At 38.8% G+C, this 19,524-nt stretch overlaps 1 protein-coding gene across 1 annotated transcript; it reads right to left on the bottom strand.

Moving 5' to 3' along the window:
- Nucleotides 1-1,084: 1,084 nt before the first annotated feature.
- Nucleotides 1,085-10,565, bottom strand: GPRC6A (G protein-coupled receptor, class C, group 6, member A; the record flags this gene model as incomplete). Its single annotated transcript, XM_009579001.1, has 5 exons — nucleotides 10,372-10,565; nucleotides 8,455-8,758; nucleotides 5,720-6,547; nucleotides 2,660-2,872; nucleotides 1,085-1,208 (listed from the first exon to the last, which is right to left on the bottom strand). Coding segments are annotated over exons 1-5 (1,663 nt in total), but the record flags the coding sequence as incomplete, so codon positions are not given.
- Between the last annotated feature and the right edge of the window lie 8,959 nt (nucleotides 10,566-19,524).

The raw sequence follows: 19,524 nt of genomic DNA, 5'->3' as shown, positions 1-19,524 counted from the left end.
CTGGCTGGCGATACATAACCTGGCCAGAGCTCTGGACAGGCAAACTTTCACTGAAACCTGAACAATGACTTGAGAGTAAATCAATTCTCTTGCAGAAACTGGAACTATGTTTCTTTTGTTTACCTATTTTGACAAGGAAAAAACCCATCTTTCTCTTTACAGACAGATTTTGAAATACAACAGCAAGAATAAACATTGCTTTAGATTATGCTTTGAAAGGTTACTTTTGCATTAAAATTCCTACCCTCTGATATGGAGAAATTTCACAATTCTTTGAATTAAAAAGATAAAATTTATTTTCCTTCTGCTCTCAGGATATTAAAAGTACATTGTACCGCAATTTTCTTAATTCCATCTCTCTCCTTCATATTTAATTTTCCCCTTTAAAAAATTTTGCTCAAACCTATAAATGAACCAGTGGTAAAGTACACATCAGATCTGATACTAGAAAATATTACTGTACAGTTATATCAAGCTTCACAGTACTCCCTGGTAAGACAAAAAATATGCTGGTAAGCAAAATACATAACCCTTGAACTTCGTAGACTCATAGAATGGTTTGGGCTGGAAGGGACCTTCAAAGGTCACCTAGTCCAACCCTCCTGCCATGGGCAGGGACACCTTCCACTAGACCATGAATGTTGCTCAAAGCCCCATCCAACCTGGCCTTGAACACTTCCAGGGATGGGGCATCCACAACTTCTCTGGGCAACCTGTTCCAGTGTCTCACCACCCTCATAGTGAAGAATTTCTTCCTTATTGGCCTGGATGTACTGCAGAAAGACAGGGAAGGAAGGCTCTATTTTAATGAGAGTCAGTCTCACTGATAAATCAGTCAGACTTTCCATCCTAACCAAGGATAATCTTAGTCAACTGGAAAATCGAATTACTTTATGTTTGGCCTTCTAAAAAGCATTTAAACCAAGTTTTATAGGCCGAACACTCGTATTTGGGAAACTGAACATAAACAAATATTTTAATCCCATTCCAAAGTTATACCCAAGGTTGCCAAGACACATTATACCCAAACAAAATAATTGTATTGATGTCTAAATAAACCTTTATTTGGATCACAATTCCTTACCTGTTTGATTGCTGTAATGGTTTTCTGGGCAGGAAACACACTCGTAGCAGCATGTGTGCGGACTTTCTGTAACCTTTTTCATCTGTCCTGGCCTGCAGTGCTGGGAGCATGTTGACTGAACCTTCTGCAGTGTGCAGAGAACAAAAAAAATCAGCTCAGGCCCAACTAATTACTAAGAACCATTAAAATAAACATCCAGTAATTCTGCAATTTGCAGTCTCTTTTTGTATCTAACATATTTTAAGGGAATCTGAAAATGATGCTGAAAAAGGCATTGTAGGCTCCCTGTTTCTTGCATTTTCTCCACACAGTCAACAAATGACAGGATGGGGCATTATCTACCTGATAATTTTATTTTTTGGCCCTGAATGCCGATCAGTGGAACTGTCTGTACCTTTAAAATCCAGCTCAAAGTGTCTCATCCAGCTTTGAACCTGGGATTTAGACTGCTGAGGATCAGCTCCAAAGAAAGCCCAGAAGTATCTGGTGGGGGATTCGAGTGGACTGCTTCACAAGTGAGATCCTGAAACTCTGCTCGGCTGCTCTGAGCCCAGTGGAGACACCTCGACTCGGGGGAGATGCCTCGGCAGGTGCTCTGCACTGCAGCTCCGACACTGCTGACCCTCGGCAGCTCATCCCTGAGTCGTGAAGCACGACCCTGGGGGGTATGATCAGGGCCTTCTCTCCAGGTCTGCGTTCAGGTCCTCCTTCCAAAGACAATTTTTTGTAAAATGGAGAAGCAGTCCTAAGGGACACTACTATTTCTTGTCTCTCCAGGATGGTTGCTCACAAGGAGGTGGAGACACTTCCGTGCCATCCTGGGCAGTGCCAGAAAGAGGGACAAGATTTGAGGTTTTCTTCTGTCCTCAGCCTTTTCTATCAGCTGAGGCTCGAATTCAGCCCACCTAGTAAGCAACCTCTCCCCGTCCCGTTAGTGGTGCCTACTTTGCAGCACAATGAACTAAGACCTCCATCCATGCACAGATGACAGATTATTCAGCTGGAACTGGCCGGGGCCGCCCACTAGTCCTGTCTACACCAGTGCCAGGGCTCCAGGTGGTGCTACCTACCTCAGACTCCTGCAGTTATGCTCACCCCAGCTCTAACAGGAGCAAATAATCGACAAAACCCTTTTTTCTTTTTCTTTTTTTTTTTTTTTTTTTAAACAGTGAAGTCAACAGATATGAGTCTTCATGTAGAAAATAAATGGTGGTGTTACATAAGAGAGGGGGCTTTTATACACAGTCATTTTTTATTTTAAACCCCCTTTTCAAGATTCTGGAATAGCATCCTTAAGACAGACATAACTTCTATTGCTTATCTTAGTTGACCTCTTAGAAGCATTCTGGAGAAATAGCTCAATTTCAAATCACTGAGCCTGCTCACAGGCTAACATGGTTCTCAGGGAGCATGAAGGTGGTGGAATAAACCCAGAGAGGATTCTTTGCTCTAAGAGGAGAACATGAAACCACAAGAGAGATTTCTAGCTGACACATACTTCCATTGCAAATATTGGAGGGAGAAGAAAACACATGAAGCAAATTTCACATGTTATGTCAACAAATTAAAAGTTACCTTTAAATCCAGAAATTCTTTTTTTTTCTCCTCATCCTCAAAGATAAAGCCACCTTTCTCTGGGTCATATTCTGCCATAGTGGTGATTTCCATGCGGCCATCAATTTCTTTCCAAAGAAGTAAATTGTAACTGGTGCTCATATCTCCGTTGGAGTCAAACTTGATTTCTTTACCATCATCAATGACTGTAACTTTTTTAAGTTCTTCAAGGAGCTGAACATAAGTATAAGGAACAATAACATACATCAGTATCATGTCAGTGTGATAAACTCAATAGTTTAACATCTGTGTGATAATATCAACTTAAAAAGAAATGTTGCTTTTTAGGAGTAAAAGAAATATTAAAATTAACAGGCATCTTTATAACTGTTTAATTTGATGTCCTATGCAGAATTATGTTATTCAGACAATCCTGTTGACCTTAAAAATCTATTAATACAAAAATCATCATTTTTTAACTCTATGCAATGTGTACAAATACTCATGTTAATATTTTTTTCTGTCCTTGGAAATTTTGATACGATGATGGGAAAGAAAAGATTTTTGCTTGCAGCAACTAATGGCCTTTTGGAACTCCCCTTCTTGTAAAGAACGACTGTGAATGATGCTCCTGTTGTTACTTTACTGTCACCAGAGTTGATCTGGGCAAGATTTGCTTCCAGAGTAACGTCCCCCAGTGTGTCTGGAAATATCTAACATTGTTTTCAGCTGTGACTCTGACTGATAGTGTGTATTGCAAGGTGAGACTCGGAACTGTTAAATGAACAATACATGCCAGTTTGCTCAGATGAAATGATTAATGGCACAATGGCAATAAACGGCTAGGCCATGTTTGATAGATTGTAGGAAATATCAGAACAAGCGTGCTTTAATAAGGCAACTGTCCAGCTTCATATTGCAACCCATTCTGTTCACAGGGGGAAATTTCTGTCTCCCTCATCACAAACAGCCAGATCAAAAAGTTCTGTGGGAATCTGGGAAAGGACAGGTTAAGGCACGTGTAATCCACTCCCAATTCATGGGGAGACTATAGAAGGACTTTCATTAGCTGCCGTGGTTCTTACTTGAAGCAAAAGCTTTATCCCTTTGCAGGCATAAAGATTTTTGGCAACAGGGATTAACAAAAAAAAACCCCAAGGTTTTGGTGAAAGGATGGATTTAACTGCCCTTTGAAAAGCACGCTCCTACATGGATTCATTTGTGATATTTGTAGCATTTAATGAACATACTGACAAGTATATTACTTCAATAGGCTTTGGCAAATATATATATATATTACACATCTGGTGTATATAACCTGTCATTTTTTCATGTATAATGTTTTTTTTTTGAGAGTTCATATACTCTCACTGCATCTCTACCAACTTATGAAGAACCAAAGTGTGCTTCTAACCAATATTGCATTTGAGTTAGATAGTTGTGTGGGACTGAATAGGAATTTTTTTATTATATATACTCAGGCTAGCCATTTCATCTTTTTCGTCTCCACTTTTCCATTTTCACTAACAATATGGGAACAACAGAGCTTTTTGAATACATCTTGAGCTGCAGACAGAAGGGGCTAAATATTAGCAACATTTTGATGTAACTGATGGTTATTTTTGCAGTCTGTAACACCAATGACTCTGTTGTTTCTTTATATATGGAGATGTGTGATATGGATTAGTTGCATCCTAAGCTTTATATATATATATATCCATTTCTAGAGGCTTTAAATTCAGTGTAGAGGAAATGTATTACGAAAACAGCACAGGGGGAATAACTTTCTCTTTCAGATTTCTTCATGAGTTCTTAGCCTCTTAACAGGACTTTTAATTTGGGTGGTTTGGGTTCTAATTCAGCACTGATGTAAATGCAGTTCCATAAAGTTGCATCCCCTGTAGAGCAGTCCTGAATTTGTCCCATTTGCATTTACAAATTCATGTAAGACTCTGATTGTTACTGGTTTGTTTTTTTTTCAAATCCCCTATCTTGATTTGACCTGCCCTGACCTAGGACAAGAGGTCAGAGCAAGTCAGAGTGCTTCAGTGGTTGTTTGACTTTTAAATGAACTTTTGTTTAAACCTCTGAGTAAAAGTGTGTAAAAGTGAATACTCCTGAGCAGGTTCTTGGGTAAAAGGTCAGGTCAGGTTTACTTGTCTGATTTTTCCTCTTCTTTTCCCACCCAGTAGGGTTTGTTAACAAGTACCTCACCCGTCTTAAAGATCGTGTCTAATTTTCCTACCAGTCACTTCAGTATAAATCAAGATCAGACAGAGGAATAGTCTGTTGCATTTTCACTTCCAAGTAAAGATTCATTATAGAGGAAAATGCCTGAATTCAGACAAAACAGAGACAATGGTGAGAGAGAGAGAGAGGAAAATTGAAAATCTTTGGTAAATGCCCCTATCCTGCAATATCCCCATCTCTCAAGAGCACTCATTGCTGTGTATTACAGTGGTTTGCAGCAACAGGACCGACCACTAGTAGCTGAATAGCAGATAAGTCAACTGTAGATGGATTATACATTTTATTCTATCCCACATGAGTAGCTAGCAAGATGTTCCAGCAAGGAGCCTACAGACTGGAGCCTTCATCCAAGCTGGTGCCTGCTCTGTGTGTTCTTTGAAGGTGATGGGGGAAGTGTTAGGGTAGCTAATGAAGCCCAGCAGCTAAAGATCCCTTCTGCACCTGTGGAGTCACATGTTTACAGCCATTGCTATTGTATCGATGAAGGAGGAGATGGTGGGTATGCAGTTACTCATGAGCAGTTAGCTATCTGTATGTGAAATGCCATAATCATTCCCTGTCTACAGCAGAACATGGCCATGGCTTAGCACCAGGAGTTTCTGTCTCTACCTGGGCCAAAAAAAGGGAGACAAAACTGGATTCTAGTTCTCAGCACTGCAAATGCTGCTGCTCTAGCATATAGTCTGTGATTTCAGTTAGTGAAGAAAGGCAGGAACAGGAATAAAAGGTCATTTAGTAAAAGGACCAAGCTAGTAAATCCAGGAATGTGGGAGCAAAAATGAGATGAAAGCTTTGCAGAAAGAATGAGATCTGAAAAAATTAACATCATACCTCCCAGGGAGTGAAGGCAGAGGGATCCCTGCAGTTTCTGTCTTTGCATTGCCCTTTAATGGCGTGAGCAATGGCATAGACTGCAAGCATAGTACTATGGATAAATCCTGGTTCAATATTAGCATTCAAAAAATCATCTCTCCAGATCTGATGTTTATTTTCAACATTTTGCAGTAGAACATCCTGGGACTGGTTTGAAATGCACATTTGAAAATCGTGGTATTCCAGGTGTGCACAGACTGACAAAAGCATAATATATTCCTGTAAAAACTTGTTGTTGTCAGTGGGCTTTTCATGAAGGTTTCTCAGAAAGTCTTGGAACGTGGAGATGTCTCCGCTTTTAAATCCAAATCCCACAATGGTCCCCAGCTGTCTGATATTGGGAATTGTACTGATTTTGACTGCAGCCGACCAGTTATCGCTTGCAATCCAGATTTTCTTTACATTCCTCTCAACTGCCTTCTTAAACAGTTTGAGCACATGGAACTGTCTCATGAAGACAACAATAACATTCACTCTGGTTTCCTTGACAATCTTCTCAATTGCGTGGTCAACTTTGGTGTGAAAGGTATTGTCAGAGAGATAGGCAGGCAGCATTTCTTTAAAAGCTATGCAAACATTGTTTGCCATGGCCTGCACCCCAAAGCTCTCCAGAGCAAAGCGCCCATTGTCATCATCAGTGGCTATTACTCCAATCCAGTTCCACCCAGACTCACAGATCAAGTGGGCCATTGCTCTTGTCTGATGGAAATCACTGGGGATAGTCCTGAAGAAAGAAGGAAACCGGATTTTGTCACTGAGGATTTCAGCTGATGACGCAGGACTGACCTAGGAAGAGCGAACAATTCAGTTATGGAAGAGGTTTCCTCCAAAGGATGCCAAGAGATCCAAAACTGCCACGATTGCTCTTTCATCCAGCCTGACCCAGGGCTCTATCCTCCTGTGACTGAACATCAACCAGGTGCAGCCAAATGGGGCGGGTTCCCTCATCCTGCTATTCGGATGCAGACTTATGCCCAGTACCGCTTCCACTGTTTTCATCCTCATGCACGTAATTACTTACTTCAGTAAAGGCAGAGAATAAAGCCTTTCAAAATGGATATGACAGTTTTGCTGGTATAAGGATTTTGGTTTACTCTGTTCAGACACCATCAACTTGCTATTCAAAACAATATTTAAAACATTGGAAGCATTAAGTATTATTTGAGTTATTATTCAAATTGATAGTACCCTTTTTGCAGTACATTTTGCAGTATTTTTCTAACACTGAGTATGTTAGTATGGTTCACCCACATACATATTTTCTTCCCAAGATTTAATTACCATATTTTAAAAGGGCCATTAAGTCTGTTAGAAGAACCTCCCAGAAAAACAAACAGTATCCAATATTACAGAATGCTATGATTCTTTCATATAAAAGATTTATTACCTTTTCCTTGTGAATGTAGCTAGAAAAAGGTAAATGGAACATTGTTATTTAAATCTCTTTTTTAGTTTTAATCCTTTTCTGTTTGTTTGTAGGAGGTTTTCCCCCTACATTTATATTTCATACACTGCTTGACAGTTCTTAAAAAATAAATCTAAGCTTTCCAAAATGAGAGTCGCCTGCCTGGAGGGGATACCAAATCTTACTATTGTCAGAAGATTACAGGTGCTATTGATGAGAAAAATCTGCTGGGTCACCTTTTTCATCTCTGTGTCCCAATGCAGATTTGTTTCATCACTTGCCTTTTGATTATGTCCAAGCATGGCATTTAATTTTCATACTTAGTATTGCTCCCGTGGTGGAGCTGGAGGTCATAATTACTTCCTACCATTGCAGAGGAAAAGATTCAGTTAGAAGTTATGTTCAGTTCAGATTTTTCGTCTTTTGCACCTGTTTGGTTACTATGTTGCTACTTTGCAGTAAGGTAATTTATGTCAAATCGCCCAACCCAACGTGCAACACATGACGGTGTGGAAGTGGATCTCCTTCTTCCTTGTTGGTCCTGGCCTGGACCCCAACTCTTTTACAATGGTGAAAGTAAAAATGCAAGCACCAGCCTAAGTGCAAGTGTGGGACTGTACTCATCCTAGAGAGGTCAGAAATAGAGACGGATCTTTTGGGAAGGACCAGTGTGGATCTAGAGAGTTGTATTCCTTCTTTTCTGTAGCTGCTTGAAGAGTAACAGGGGTAAAACTGTGTTTTAGAGCAATATTCCTCACTTCCCTGCCCATAGTTAAAACAGACTACAAAATCCAACCTATCTCAGGCAGGAGAGAATTTCCAAATTTCTGGCTAAATTTGATTTTTTCTTTTCTTTTTTTTTTTTTTTTTTTTTCAGCTTCTGCTTGGGTATTGTCATATGTTCAGACTAGACACGGTGGATGTAACTTGGTTGCCTGAACAAAGTCCTTGAGTGGCATCTGAGGTACACTAGAGTAACTGGCACAGGCATGCAGGACTGACTAATGGTGCTGCCAGGCTGACAAGACCCAGCATCATCCTGAAACAGCACTCGGAGGCATGTGCCTCGGGCATACAAAATAGCCCTTACTGCCTTTGTTTAGGCAAGTGAATCAATCTCTTCATTTGGAGTTGAATCTCACCCTTCCTGATGTCCTTAGGTTGAGTCAAATCCTGCCCTGTAGCAAATATGTGGCTTTTGCAATCCCTATGATCAGAGCCACACCTTTATTCTAAGCGTGGTAAATTTGATCCTCTGTCCAAAATGAAATAGCTCCCTCAAACCTACCTGTGGGATTAGTTGCAAAGCCAACAGCCTTGAAACTGCCATTGACACCTCCGAGTAGCTGGCTCCAGTGACTGCCTTAATTCTCGGGACGTAGTCTGAGTAGTTACACTTGAACTCTACAACGTCCTTCGAAGAATTGAATTTAGCCAGGAACCTCAGGGCGGACCCCATGGCTTTTGTAACTTCTGCACACGTGTCATAGATTTCGTAGCCCAGAGTAACTCCAGATAACAGTGTTGAATTGTTGATCGTTTCAATGGCATGTATCATGGCAAGTGTCTGAAGAAAAATTTGAATTTCGAAGCTGTCAGGAAACACAGAAGTTTTATTTTAGAAAAACATTGCTGGGAACAGGGCTGAAGCAAAGTCCATTTTGAGCATATCCCTTAGAATTTGACAACTACTGAAAAGAAGTGATGGATAGTAAGTTTTGTGTGATTTGCTTGGGTTTTAGTGTCCAAAAGATTAGAAACCGTATATTTTTGTCTCACCTAAATGGGAGATTAAGCAAAATAAACACAAAACTTAAGATATACCTGAATAAAAGTGTTTTTCTGAAAAAAACAGGTACTAAAAAATTAGTTTTCATGTTACATGAAAATTTGCAAGTGATATCTTCAGGACGCATCTGTCAAAGTCAGTGAAACTATTCCAATTTGCTTCATCTGCCCAGTAAGCTTTTTTAAAAATGTATTTACTTTCACCAAAAAAAGAGAAAGGACTAAATATTTCAGAATAGAAGAAAATATTTCAGAGGTTGAGGTCTTCTAGTGTTTGCATCGATGTTCCTAAAATCCTCTCTAAACCTGGCGAAGTTAGTGCAGCTATTCCCCTTATCTACAGTGGATATTATAACAGATGCTTAATCATCAGAACTGTGCTAGCACAAAATGTCTGCAATACAACCAACCCTCCTCTCAGGCAAGCTTCTCTAAAATTTACAAATCTTGCAAACCAAATTAAATTTCAAATGGACCTGAAACAATTTATGACTCTCTAGAAAAAAAATGGAAGACTGACAAAATTATCAACTTCGTCATCATTTTGAAATAAATCCAGATGGACACCTGCATGTCCAGCTGATTGTTACATTCAAATTTGTGATTAAGTTGCAGGTAAAACTCAAATAAAATTTGAGGATTTGCACCTGTACTAAAATTAAAGAAAAAGCATATTTGGAATTCCTGGCCTTAGGAAAGATTTATTATATACTTAAAATGAAGTTCTTCACCAGGTTTCCTGTGCATTCTTTCCAGAAAAATGGATGTTTCAAGCACAGTAGGATTTGGAACCAACAAAATAAATATTCTGATGCACAGCCTGAGCCTGAATGCATCCATGACATGTTTATATATAATCTATCCTATAACATAATGCAATGATTATAAAACAAGGTGTAATAATTACAGTAATTATAACAATCATTACAATCTAGTCAGCAAAGTACTATCATAGAGTACAGCTGAGCTGCCCTGTGAGGTGGGGGACATACTTTAATATGTGCTTAGGTAAAATGGAACAGTCTGCCTGTGTTCAAATCATGTAGGTGCAACTTCAAAACAAATAATGAACAACTGCACAGCAGAGTACTTCAGACATATAGCAACAAATTAGCATTTACATGGAAATTAAATGTCTGTTCAGCACAAACCTCCAGGGCTATTTGATTATATATGAAGATTGAAATAGGATCAAATGCTCATTCCCTTCCTCAGGCAGCCACAGTATTTTTTACTGTAACTTTGCCATACTTTGTCATCCTGTATTAATTTAAGTGTGATTTATGTGATGTCCAAGGTCTTTTTAAAGACTAAGAAATGCAAGAGAACCAGATTTTGTGGATCTTAATATAAGATGTACATGCCCGATGTCAGTGATCTCCTCTTTGCTATAGATGTAATTTCGAGTATTACTCACCCAGCGCAATTCTGAATTACTGGCTTTATGGGATGTTCTTCTGGATGCAGCATTTCGCTATGAACTGCGAACAAGCCTCCAATAACAATGTCCCCCGGAGAACTGGCGCCCACGAAGTCATCAGTATTCTGGCAAGAGAAAGCAATATCAGTGCCGATCACAAAGCAGGGGATCAAAAAGCTAACGAATGCCATGTTTCTGTTTCGCTTGCTCACTACCAGCTTTAAGTCAATTAAGCGAGCTGCAGGGCCAACAAGGGCTCCTATGTCATCTATAAACAGCAGCAAAGGAAAAGGGCTGCACCCAGAAGTTAGTCACACCTCATAAGGTGCTTGCGTTTGCTTCACTGGCTGAGGCTATTTTACTGAAGGTACTAAAGCAACGCTGTCACATAAAATGTGAGGGTGCAGGGGTGTGACAGTGAAGAGGGAGGGAGAAAGATAAATGAATTTAAAAGGAAATATTGGACATAAAATCTGTTCTGCTGTGTTCAAAGTTTATTATGCCTTATCTGAAACACATGGCAAATATTTTGGTATAAATTTGGGCTTGTCTTGAATACCTTCCAACTGAGTGCAGGGTGAGAAGGAGCAATCATGTAATACGGTAGTGATATTGCTGCGACCGTATTTTAAGGATCTGGTCCACAGAGTACTGAAAAAAGACCCCCTTGCCACAGTATGCTTTAGGTCAGACTCTGGTCCAAAAAAACCACCCCAAAACTATCAAAAGACTGCTTTTCTCTCAACCCTTTTCTTATAATTTTTAAAATCTTTGTACAAAAATGGTTTGGATAAGCTAATATTCCTGGTTCTGATGCACACACAGCTCCTAGTGTGGACTTCAGTGGGCTTTGGATCAGGTTCTGTATTTACAAGCCAGGCCACGTCTGCTGCTGGTTAATCTGATAAACACAGAGCAGTGGGAAAACATGATGCTAGTCCTAGTTTTTTGACAGGAGGGAAGCACGCTCCCTTCCCCCTCTGACGGAGGACACCAGCACACGAGCAGCAGCTCCTGTGCTGTGGGAGGACCGGGAAGTAGCTGCTCTCGGTGCCACCCTTCCCCTCCGATGCGCAGGAATCGGATGCTGGGCCAGAAGGGAACTGGGGGAAAAGAGGAGCAGAGGCTGGACTCTCAGCTTTCATAAACTCCAACCATAAACACCAAAGTGAACCTCTTTAGGACAGAAATGTGACTGATGCTACTAAACAATACCAATTTACGTAAGAGAGAGATTTGACAATAATCCCCTTCTGTTCTTGACATTGGCTTATTTCTCTATTTGCTTATAATGGCTTCTTCAGATTTTGCTTCTTTTGGTAGTATGCCAAAACACTCTCAGAAGAATGGGATCAGTCATAGTTTTTATTGTCTATGATTGTACTATAAAAAAGCTGGGTTTTACACAGAAAATTTGAATCAAGGATTGCTTTCTGGCAAGCAAAAAAGAGAAATGGGACGTCTGTTACATATTCCTTCTGATAAGCATAATGCATACCATATAAATTGTTTGAATTATTATACTTTGTGTTTTTCTCACTAGTCTCTTCATAGTTAGAGTATCCATTTACAAAGAGATATTTCTTGCAAATGCAAATGCAACAGACATATTACTTGCAAATGCAAATGTTAATCCCCAGTTAAGTCACCATTCAGCCTCTTCTTTGTTATAATATAACAGCTTGTGTTTCCATCAGGGAAGCCATTACAAATGAGTACGCTAACATCTTCCAGGCCAGTAAGAAGGAATTGTCCCTTGTGAAATCATTTCATTTTCCAAGCAATCAGTTTATGGAGCCATTTCCTTTCAGTAAGATAGACTGCATCTATTCTAATAAAGACAGTAGACAGTGCTGAGGTCAAAACATTAAGAAGAATAAATATTGGTTAGGATTGCCAGCTCTCTAGACCAATAGAACCATTGTATTTAACCCAATGATTTTTGATTACTCAGTTTCTTTTAAGGAAGTTTAAACAATGGAGCAAAAAAAAAGAAGCAGGTATTGCATTGCTTAATTTTACTTATCTTTTTAAAAATTCTTCTATTTACTGTGACCCTACATAGCTTAATGTTAAATATTAAAATTAAAGAATGGGAAGGAGAATGCCCATTATTTTGATTTGTGGTCTGTTATAAAAAAAACCCTTAAAAATTAAAACCACAGCAACAGTGAAATGGAATTTGGATGGAAGCCAAGCGGTCACATTAATTCCTGAGAAACAAACTAACTCAATTTTCAAGTTCATTGGGTTTGTCCTCTAGAGCGTGTCAGCTGAGCTGCATGATGGGAAGGACGAGTCCTGTTTTTCTCTATCAGGTCACAATATTTTAAAGTGTTTCCTGATGTTCTCTAAGAATTGAATTTTCCCCTGATGCAAATGGCCTTGTTGAAGTACTTCTGGTAGAAAACTCCCCTAGAGGAGGGCTGTGACAGTGCCGTCAGCCTCCTGCCTGGACTGTCAGGGCAGTCTTGGGCAGCCCCACAATAATTTCTTTTTCAGAAAGTGTTTTAGTCAATAGTCAGTGTTGTGCATGTTCAGTGCACCTCTGCTGTTTATGCTACAATGGAGCTATAAGAAATTAAAGCAGAGTTGTGAAGGGGGGAATACAACTGGTTTCTACTTTGTTTTGAGTTCAGAACAGAGGTTTTTGTTTCATTTATCTTCTCTAATATTTTAAGATACTTAGATTAAACTTCAAGTCAAATATAATTATGAAATGAAAGATCAAGTGGATTTGACTTTTCTGATGTTGAGTACAAGTATTTTTAGCCATTCCAAAATCGAGTTTCTCTATCAATGAACTGTTTTGGGGTTTTTTTTTTTTTCCAAAAAATTTAGCAAGGCTGCTCCTATCCCACCCAGCCAAGAAGATAGTCAGCTATCAGGATGGAGTCAAGGATGGATGCAGGACAATTTTTCATAAAAGCCAGCATGGCAGGCATGACCCAGTTGATCAAGATGCTATTTTCAGAATTCTCCCTCAGGTTTTATTTCTCTCCTTTGTCCCATCTTCTCTTCTCTTAATTGGAAAACAAGTGAGCAAAAATGTCATTCATCTATTGATTATGCAAACATTTGGGCCCAACCTGTAGAAAAAGGGCCACCCAGAGGGAAAGAAAACTTCTAGCCTAGATATTTGGGCTTTCTCCTGAGAGGCTGGAGGCTGGGGGTCCAGCCCTTCTCCAATGACTGCTCACAATCCTACAGTGAGACCTTTGCCACATAAAGGAGGGGACCCAAGTCTTTCTCCTCCCAGTGCCCTCTACTCATGGGAATGTCATTGATGATTTGTTTGAGAAAGCCCTTCTAGCCTGAGCCTCCTCAGAGAGTCAGTTTATTCAGAAACTGCCAGGGGGTGTATTGCCTTGTATATTTGGCACGTTCGGGAAATGCCTATCTGCAAGAAAGTCAGGCTGGAGATCATCTCACATGAAAATATTGACAGCAGGCAGGTTTGAAGTTGATGCCAAACCTCTCAGCATTATTAATACTAAACACACCTTAAAATAGAACTAGGCTTACAGGGATTTTTAGTTTAAAAATATATGTGGTTACAGTTGTTAGACATCTCCAATTGACTGTGGGGGATCTAAGGGTCTTAGTTTTGGATATATACTGTTAAAGGGACAGCTAGCTACCTAAATCCAAATAGCTGCCTTGGTGACCTTGTGCTTATTCTCATTGAATCACTTTTGTAAAAAGTACTTAGTGATTTTTTAGCTCTTACAGTACTTGTCCCACATAAACTCCTTTAAAATATGAGAACTTTGCTTCAGTCATTTTGGATCTGAAAGAGAAATGATAATATTAAACAGTAATTAGAATAAGGGAAATAAAAAACAGTTCAGTTTTGGGAGCAGGGACGGAAAGTCAGGTGGACCCTACTTTTAAGGGAATGCCTTCATCACTAAAAGATGACATGGAAATGCTTTCTTTCTCTCTGGCCCAAGCCTTCAATTACTCTGTGCAAATATCAGCATAGGAAAGAGTGAGAACTCATTTGCTTCCCTTCCTCGGCATAATTTATCAAGAACACTTTTGAAAGACATGGGTCTAAACCTCTTCAGGTAGAAGAGAAAATCGAGCCCATGTCTCCCAAATGTGCTGGCTGACAGGATCTAGAACTGGGCACCAGGGAAAGGGCTGGTTTTCACTTGCCCTGATTTCATACGAGTCCCCATCTTGTCACTGTCTTGAAAACACATATCTGAGCAAGTACATATGTGTTTACCTTCTCCCTGAACACTGAGTTATTGGACACAGATAAAGATAATTTGGGATTGGACTAGATGCTCTCCAGAGGTCCCTTCCAACCTCAACTATTGTGTGATTCTGTGATAATGCTACTTCCAGCGGTGTTTTGTAGGAAGAGCTGGTGTCCATAGGTGCCAAACTGTAGAAGATCTGAGTGGGATTTAAGGGTCCTCTCAGTACTGGATACTGTAGGCAGTCCTGAGCTCAGCCAGCTGGTCTTGAGGGGACCCTGTTTTTAGGAACCTAAATCTTCAGTTCGTACAGGAGGTAAGCTCTTAGGAGCTCCTTACTCAGCTGTAAGGAGCTCTGCAGGCAAGGGCAAAGATTCCTGAAGGTAGATAGGTTTTATGCCTTAGTTAGTTCAGGTTTTATGCTTAAATACGTTTAATATTGACTCTAAAACTTTTTCAACCCTAGGACTCCAGCTCTCAACTTGTTTTGTAATTTTTTTTGAGAACTGGTTCAAGGTTGTCATTGTCACCCTTATTCTGGACTTATAAAATTTATTTTGGTTTTCTTTTGAGATCTTAAAAGATCTCAGATCACCTTACAAGTTTTAACTGATTGTGTTATAAAAGTAAACATCCATCTGCAAGGAGAGTACAGGAAGAACAGGTGACACTCATAAAAATTCCTTTCAGACAAGGAAAAGAACCCCAAACAGCAAATCTGCAGGAGTCACTCTGGAGACTGACTTGAATCTTGAGAATTAAAGACTGAGGGGAAAAAAAAAAGTACCACAATTTAAAACCATTAGGAATGGTTCCTGCTAAAAAGTTCACTCTTAAAATCTTGTAGAATAGCGTATCACTCTACACACTTCCTACAGAATATTGTGTACTGTTGGTTAAGGAGAGCTTACATACACAAAAATACTGCACTTTGGCTAATGAGAAAATAGGAGACAAGACTTTGCTTGAAGTCATTTGTTCTCCCTGACAAGAAATTGTTTTTTAAGACATACTACAAGAATGGATAAAATCATTAATCTGCAGTTACATCCCCAAGCGTTCTGCTTATCCTCATCTTTTAGAAATAAAATACAAAGTAGTTAACAGTACATAAAACCATGATTGGTCTTAAGTTTGGTATTAAATCTCTTTGCAATCACCCAGCCTTTAAACCTGAGGGTGGTAGAACAACTATCATTACCTTCATTAATTGGAAGAAGAAACAAGTTATTTCAGCAGCTATCCAAAAGACAGCAAGAATAGACTAGGATCAACCAAGGACAGAAAGAAAAAGGCATTAGCTATGTGAATTTTTCAGCTTTTTATTTTACATCTCTCCAGAGTAGATTTTCAGGCATTCAATTTCCTGCAATTTTCAGGTACTCTCATTGTGACCCATGTTGATGAAATGGTTATTACCACACTGCAAGACAGAAATGGCATGATTTCATAGAAAAGCAATGAAGTTTTATTTGGGGGGAAAAAAAAGAAATTAGCATTTTCATAGAGGTATATTTAAATATCTGTATTTTTAAAAGGTTCCTTTACTAGTGTTTTCTGTTAGATGGACCCACTTTAAAATCTGAAAGGATAAGCATAAAACCTTGTACTACAAGTTGCTTTAAAGATTTCCCTTGCTTCAACAGCAAAAGGTTTTTATATCAGCTTTGTAATCCAGAGGGGCAGAGAGAAAAAAGAGCTTCAGGAGTTTGAAGCCAGTGCATGTAGTGTTTTCCCATCTGTTTTGTTGTTTTTTTTTTTTTTAAATCAGTATGGTTTCCTTCTTTTCACACATCAACTCGTTTACACAGATTTCCATCACTCACTGGGAAAGTCCTGTTTTCACTTTATTCCTAGTGATAAGAAAAATCATATTTGTAAGGCACCTCAGAAAACCAAAACGTAAACTTAAAAAGTCTTGATTTAAAAGAAACTGCAGCTGTAGTTTCTTAACCAATGGCTGCCAAATTTGTACTATGAACTAATAATAACTTTAATATCCAAACCCATTAAAATCTTTCATCTACCTCAAATACATTGAAATGCAGATATTACTTTCTTTAAAACTATAGAATAAATGTTCTTGTTTACATGGCTGCAGAATTCTTTAACATATATTTGTCTAAGAAGTTGTACGTGGGCAGCAGATTCTTAGACTCGTAGAACGGTTTGGGCTGAAAGGGACCGTTAAAGATCATCTATTTCCAACCCCCCTGCCATGGGCATGGACACTTTCCACTAGACCAGGTTGCTCAAAGCCCCATGCAACCTGGCCTTGAACACTTCCAGGGATGAGGCATCCACAACTTCTCTGGGCAACCTGCTCCAGTGTCTCACCACCCTCATCGTAAAAAATTTCTTCCATATATCCAATCTAAATCTACCTTCTTTCAATTTAAAACCATTGGCCTTTGTCCTGTCACTACAGGCATTGGTAAAAAGTCTTCCTCCATCTTTCTTGTAAGCCCCCTTTATATATTGAAAGGCCGCAAAAATGTTCTCATTGTTCTTGAGAAAATGTTTTGTTTTTAAAAGGTAATGTCATTGTTTCCACATACAAGCATTCATAAATCATCAACCAGGCACAATAATGATGATGATTATGGTGATGATGATTGCAGGTAACATTTCCATTAGTTCTCATTAGAGTCTGTGAAAAAATCTATAGGTTAATGAAAGGTGATTCATAATTACCTGATTCCAAGACGTGAAGCAGTAAGAAAGGTCTCTGCACAGGTACCACATCTAGTCCTACCTCATTAGTGAGAAATTAGGAAACAGAAAACTAAATTCTTTTCTGAATTACACCAGAGTAATTCACAGCTTAATTCTGCAGAGGTGTTTTGGCTACACTAGACTGATCTGTACTCCCTAGGACTGAACCATGACAGTTCTCCAGATTAACTGTGAGACTATCACATTTAGCAATGCACCAACATACCTTCAAATTCAAAACACAATGCAATCTGTTAACTACCAAGGTCTCTGAAGACAGTATTTTTAATATATGTCAATGTAACATATGCATTGCATTATTAAGATATAAATGTTAATCGAAGAACGAAAGAAAAGAAATGGAAATAGCTCATCTTCAAGAAATACTGGTTTTGTATATGTGTCCAAGTAGCAAGCAAAAGCAAGCAGCTAGAACAAGGAAAACAATTACAGAATTATTTTGTCATGAGTATGACTGTCTATTATATTATAGTATTCCTGACACATCATTCAGTATATGTACGGCAAACAGTTCCTTAGCCCTACCATTCTCTGTCCTTGCACAGATCATGCATTTTGATCACAGACTAATGTTCAATGCTCGCTGGAGGACTGATTTAAAACATATAGTAGTAGCACAGCAGTCAATGAGATGTCAAATTTGAATGCCAGTGAGAGACTACCATCTTATATTTAAATATTCCAAGGCTAGGATGGCACCGTTATTGTTTCTCATGCACAAAAAAACCAAACCCAAGAGAACGACAAAAAAAATTCAACTATAATCACAAGTGAATCTTCTTAGTAGTAATTATTATACAGCCTTTATTTTGATACCTAAATGACTAGTCCACTGTTAAATGACAGGCAAAACAAATCCCCTTCCCTACCAGTACTGACAAGAAGGGCTTTAAGAATTAAACGTTAATGACAGAACTCTTTTAAATAGTGCAGTCTCTAAAGAGATGGATGAACATATGAACCTCATTCTAATTTTTTCCTAGTTGCCCAACATTAGATACCATTGAGCCAGACAATGATTGTTGTATCACCTATCCTACCTCTTATCAACAACAGCAAAACTCCTTCATAATAGGATAGGAAAAAGGCGCGCTTATCTTGGCCTTGTTCACCTCTGGACGGTGATCTATGCTAAGAAGAGTGAAATTCTCTATAGCAGTTTTGCACAGAAAATCCCAAACTTGGCTCCCCGCGGTTGCCCATAGTTATGTTTTTCTAGGCTTGGAGTCATCCTGCATTTTCTGGCATAGTAACCACACAGTAATCAGAAAATACAAATTGAAGAGACATTCAGAATTGAAGTAAAGAGAATCTATTCAAACAAATATTCACTTTAAAAATAATTTTATGCTGTTAGATAAGTAAAGAGAATAAAAGGAAAACATCTCTGGTTCGTGTTCACTAATTGGAAAATTATGTTTCAGAAGATTTAACACAGATACACAGTCACTGGCAATCTTTCTCTTAACTCCTTTTGCACCTAAGTACACAGCTTCCTCTATGCTCACATTACAGATAATATCCTTACTTGAAGACTAACTTAGGCACAGAAATTTTAAAAGTACTTCTTCAAACTGCTTTTCCAGGACTACATTAATAGAGGATTTGAGGAAGTTGCTGCTGTTTCAGTAGCCAGTAATGTGCCTGCTGTAAGCTGTATAAAAATAATTCTTAAATGCACATGTAGGTGTTCAACAAAAGTTTCATATGTGAATTTTAGGGTCAAAATTGTTTAATCCCATCAATGCAACACAAAACATTTTGAAGAAACATAAGCTCCGGAGTTTCTCATCATGAATTTCATTCCCATGAGAGCTCTCCTGTTCTCACCAGGTCTAGCCCTTATTCAGTCTGTTTTATTTATGTTATTTCCCATTTGTAAACAGTGCATGTCCAAGTGCCTTGTTTTTAATGAAGTGTAGCAGTAGCATTTGATTGGAATTTAGATAAACGAGCATATAAATCCATGTCTGTTTTCTGAAAGTTTATATGCATATATATGAAAAATTAAAAATGTAGCTAGGTAAATACCAAAGGCTGGTCTTTGTAACCACATCTTATCACTTTTCACCCCAAAATAGAAAGTATTATGGGATCAACAAAGTTCTTTATGGGATTTCCCTTATTGTTGAAATAAAAGTAGTATGAGTTAATCTTTTGTGGAGTCCTTATAAAGAGTAGTAGGAAGGTTGCATGGAAAAGTCAG

Source organism: Fulmarus glacialis, unplaced genomic scaffold, assembly GCF_000690835.1.
Source record: "Fulmarus glacialis isolate BGI_N327 unplaced genomic scaffold, ASM69083v1 scaffold35635, whole genome shotgun sequence".
Lineage (NCBI taxonomy): Eukaryota > Metazoa > Chordata > Aves > Procellariiformes > Procellariidae > Fulmarus > Fulmarus glacialis.
This window is presented reverse-complemented; position numbering and strand designations above follow the sequence as displayed.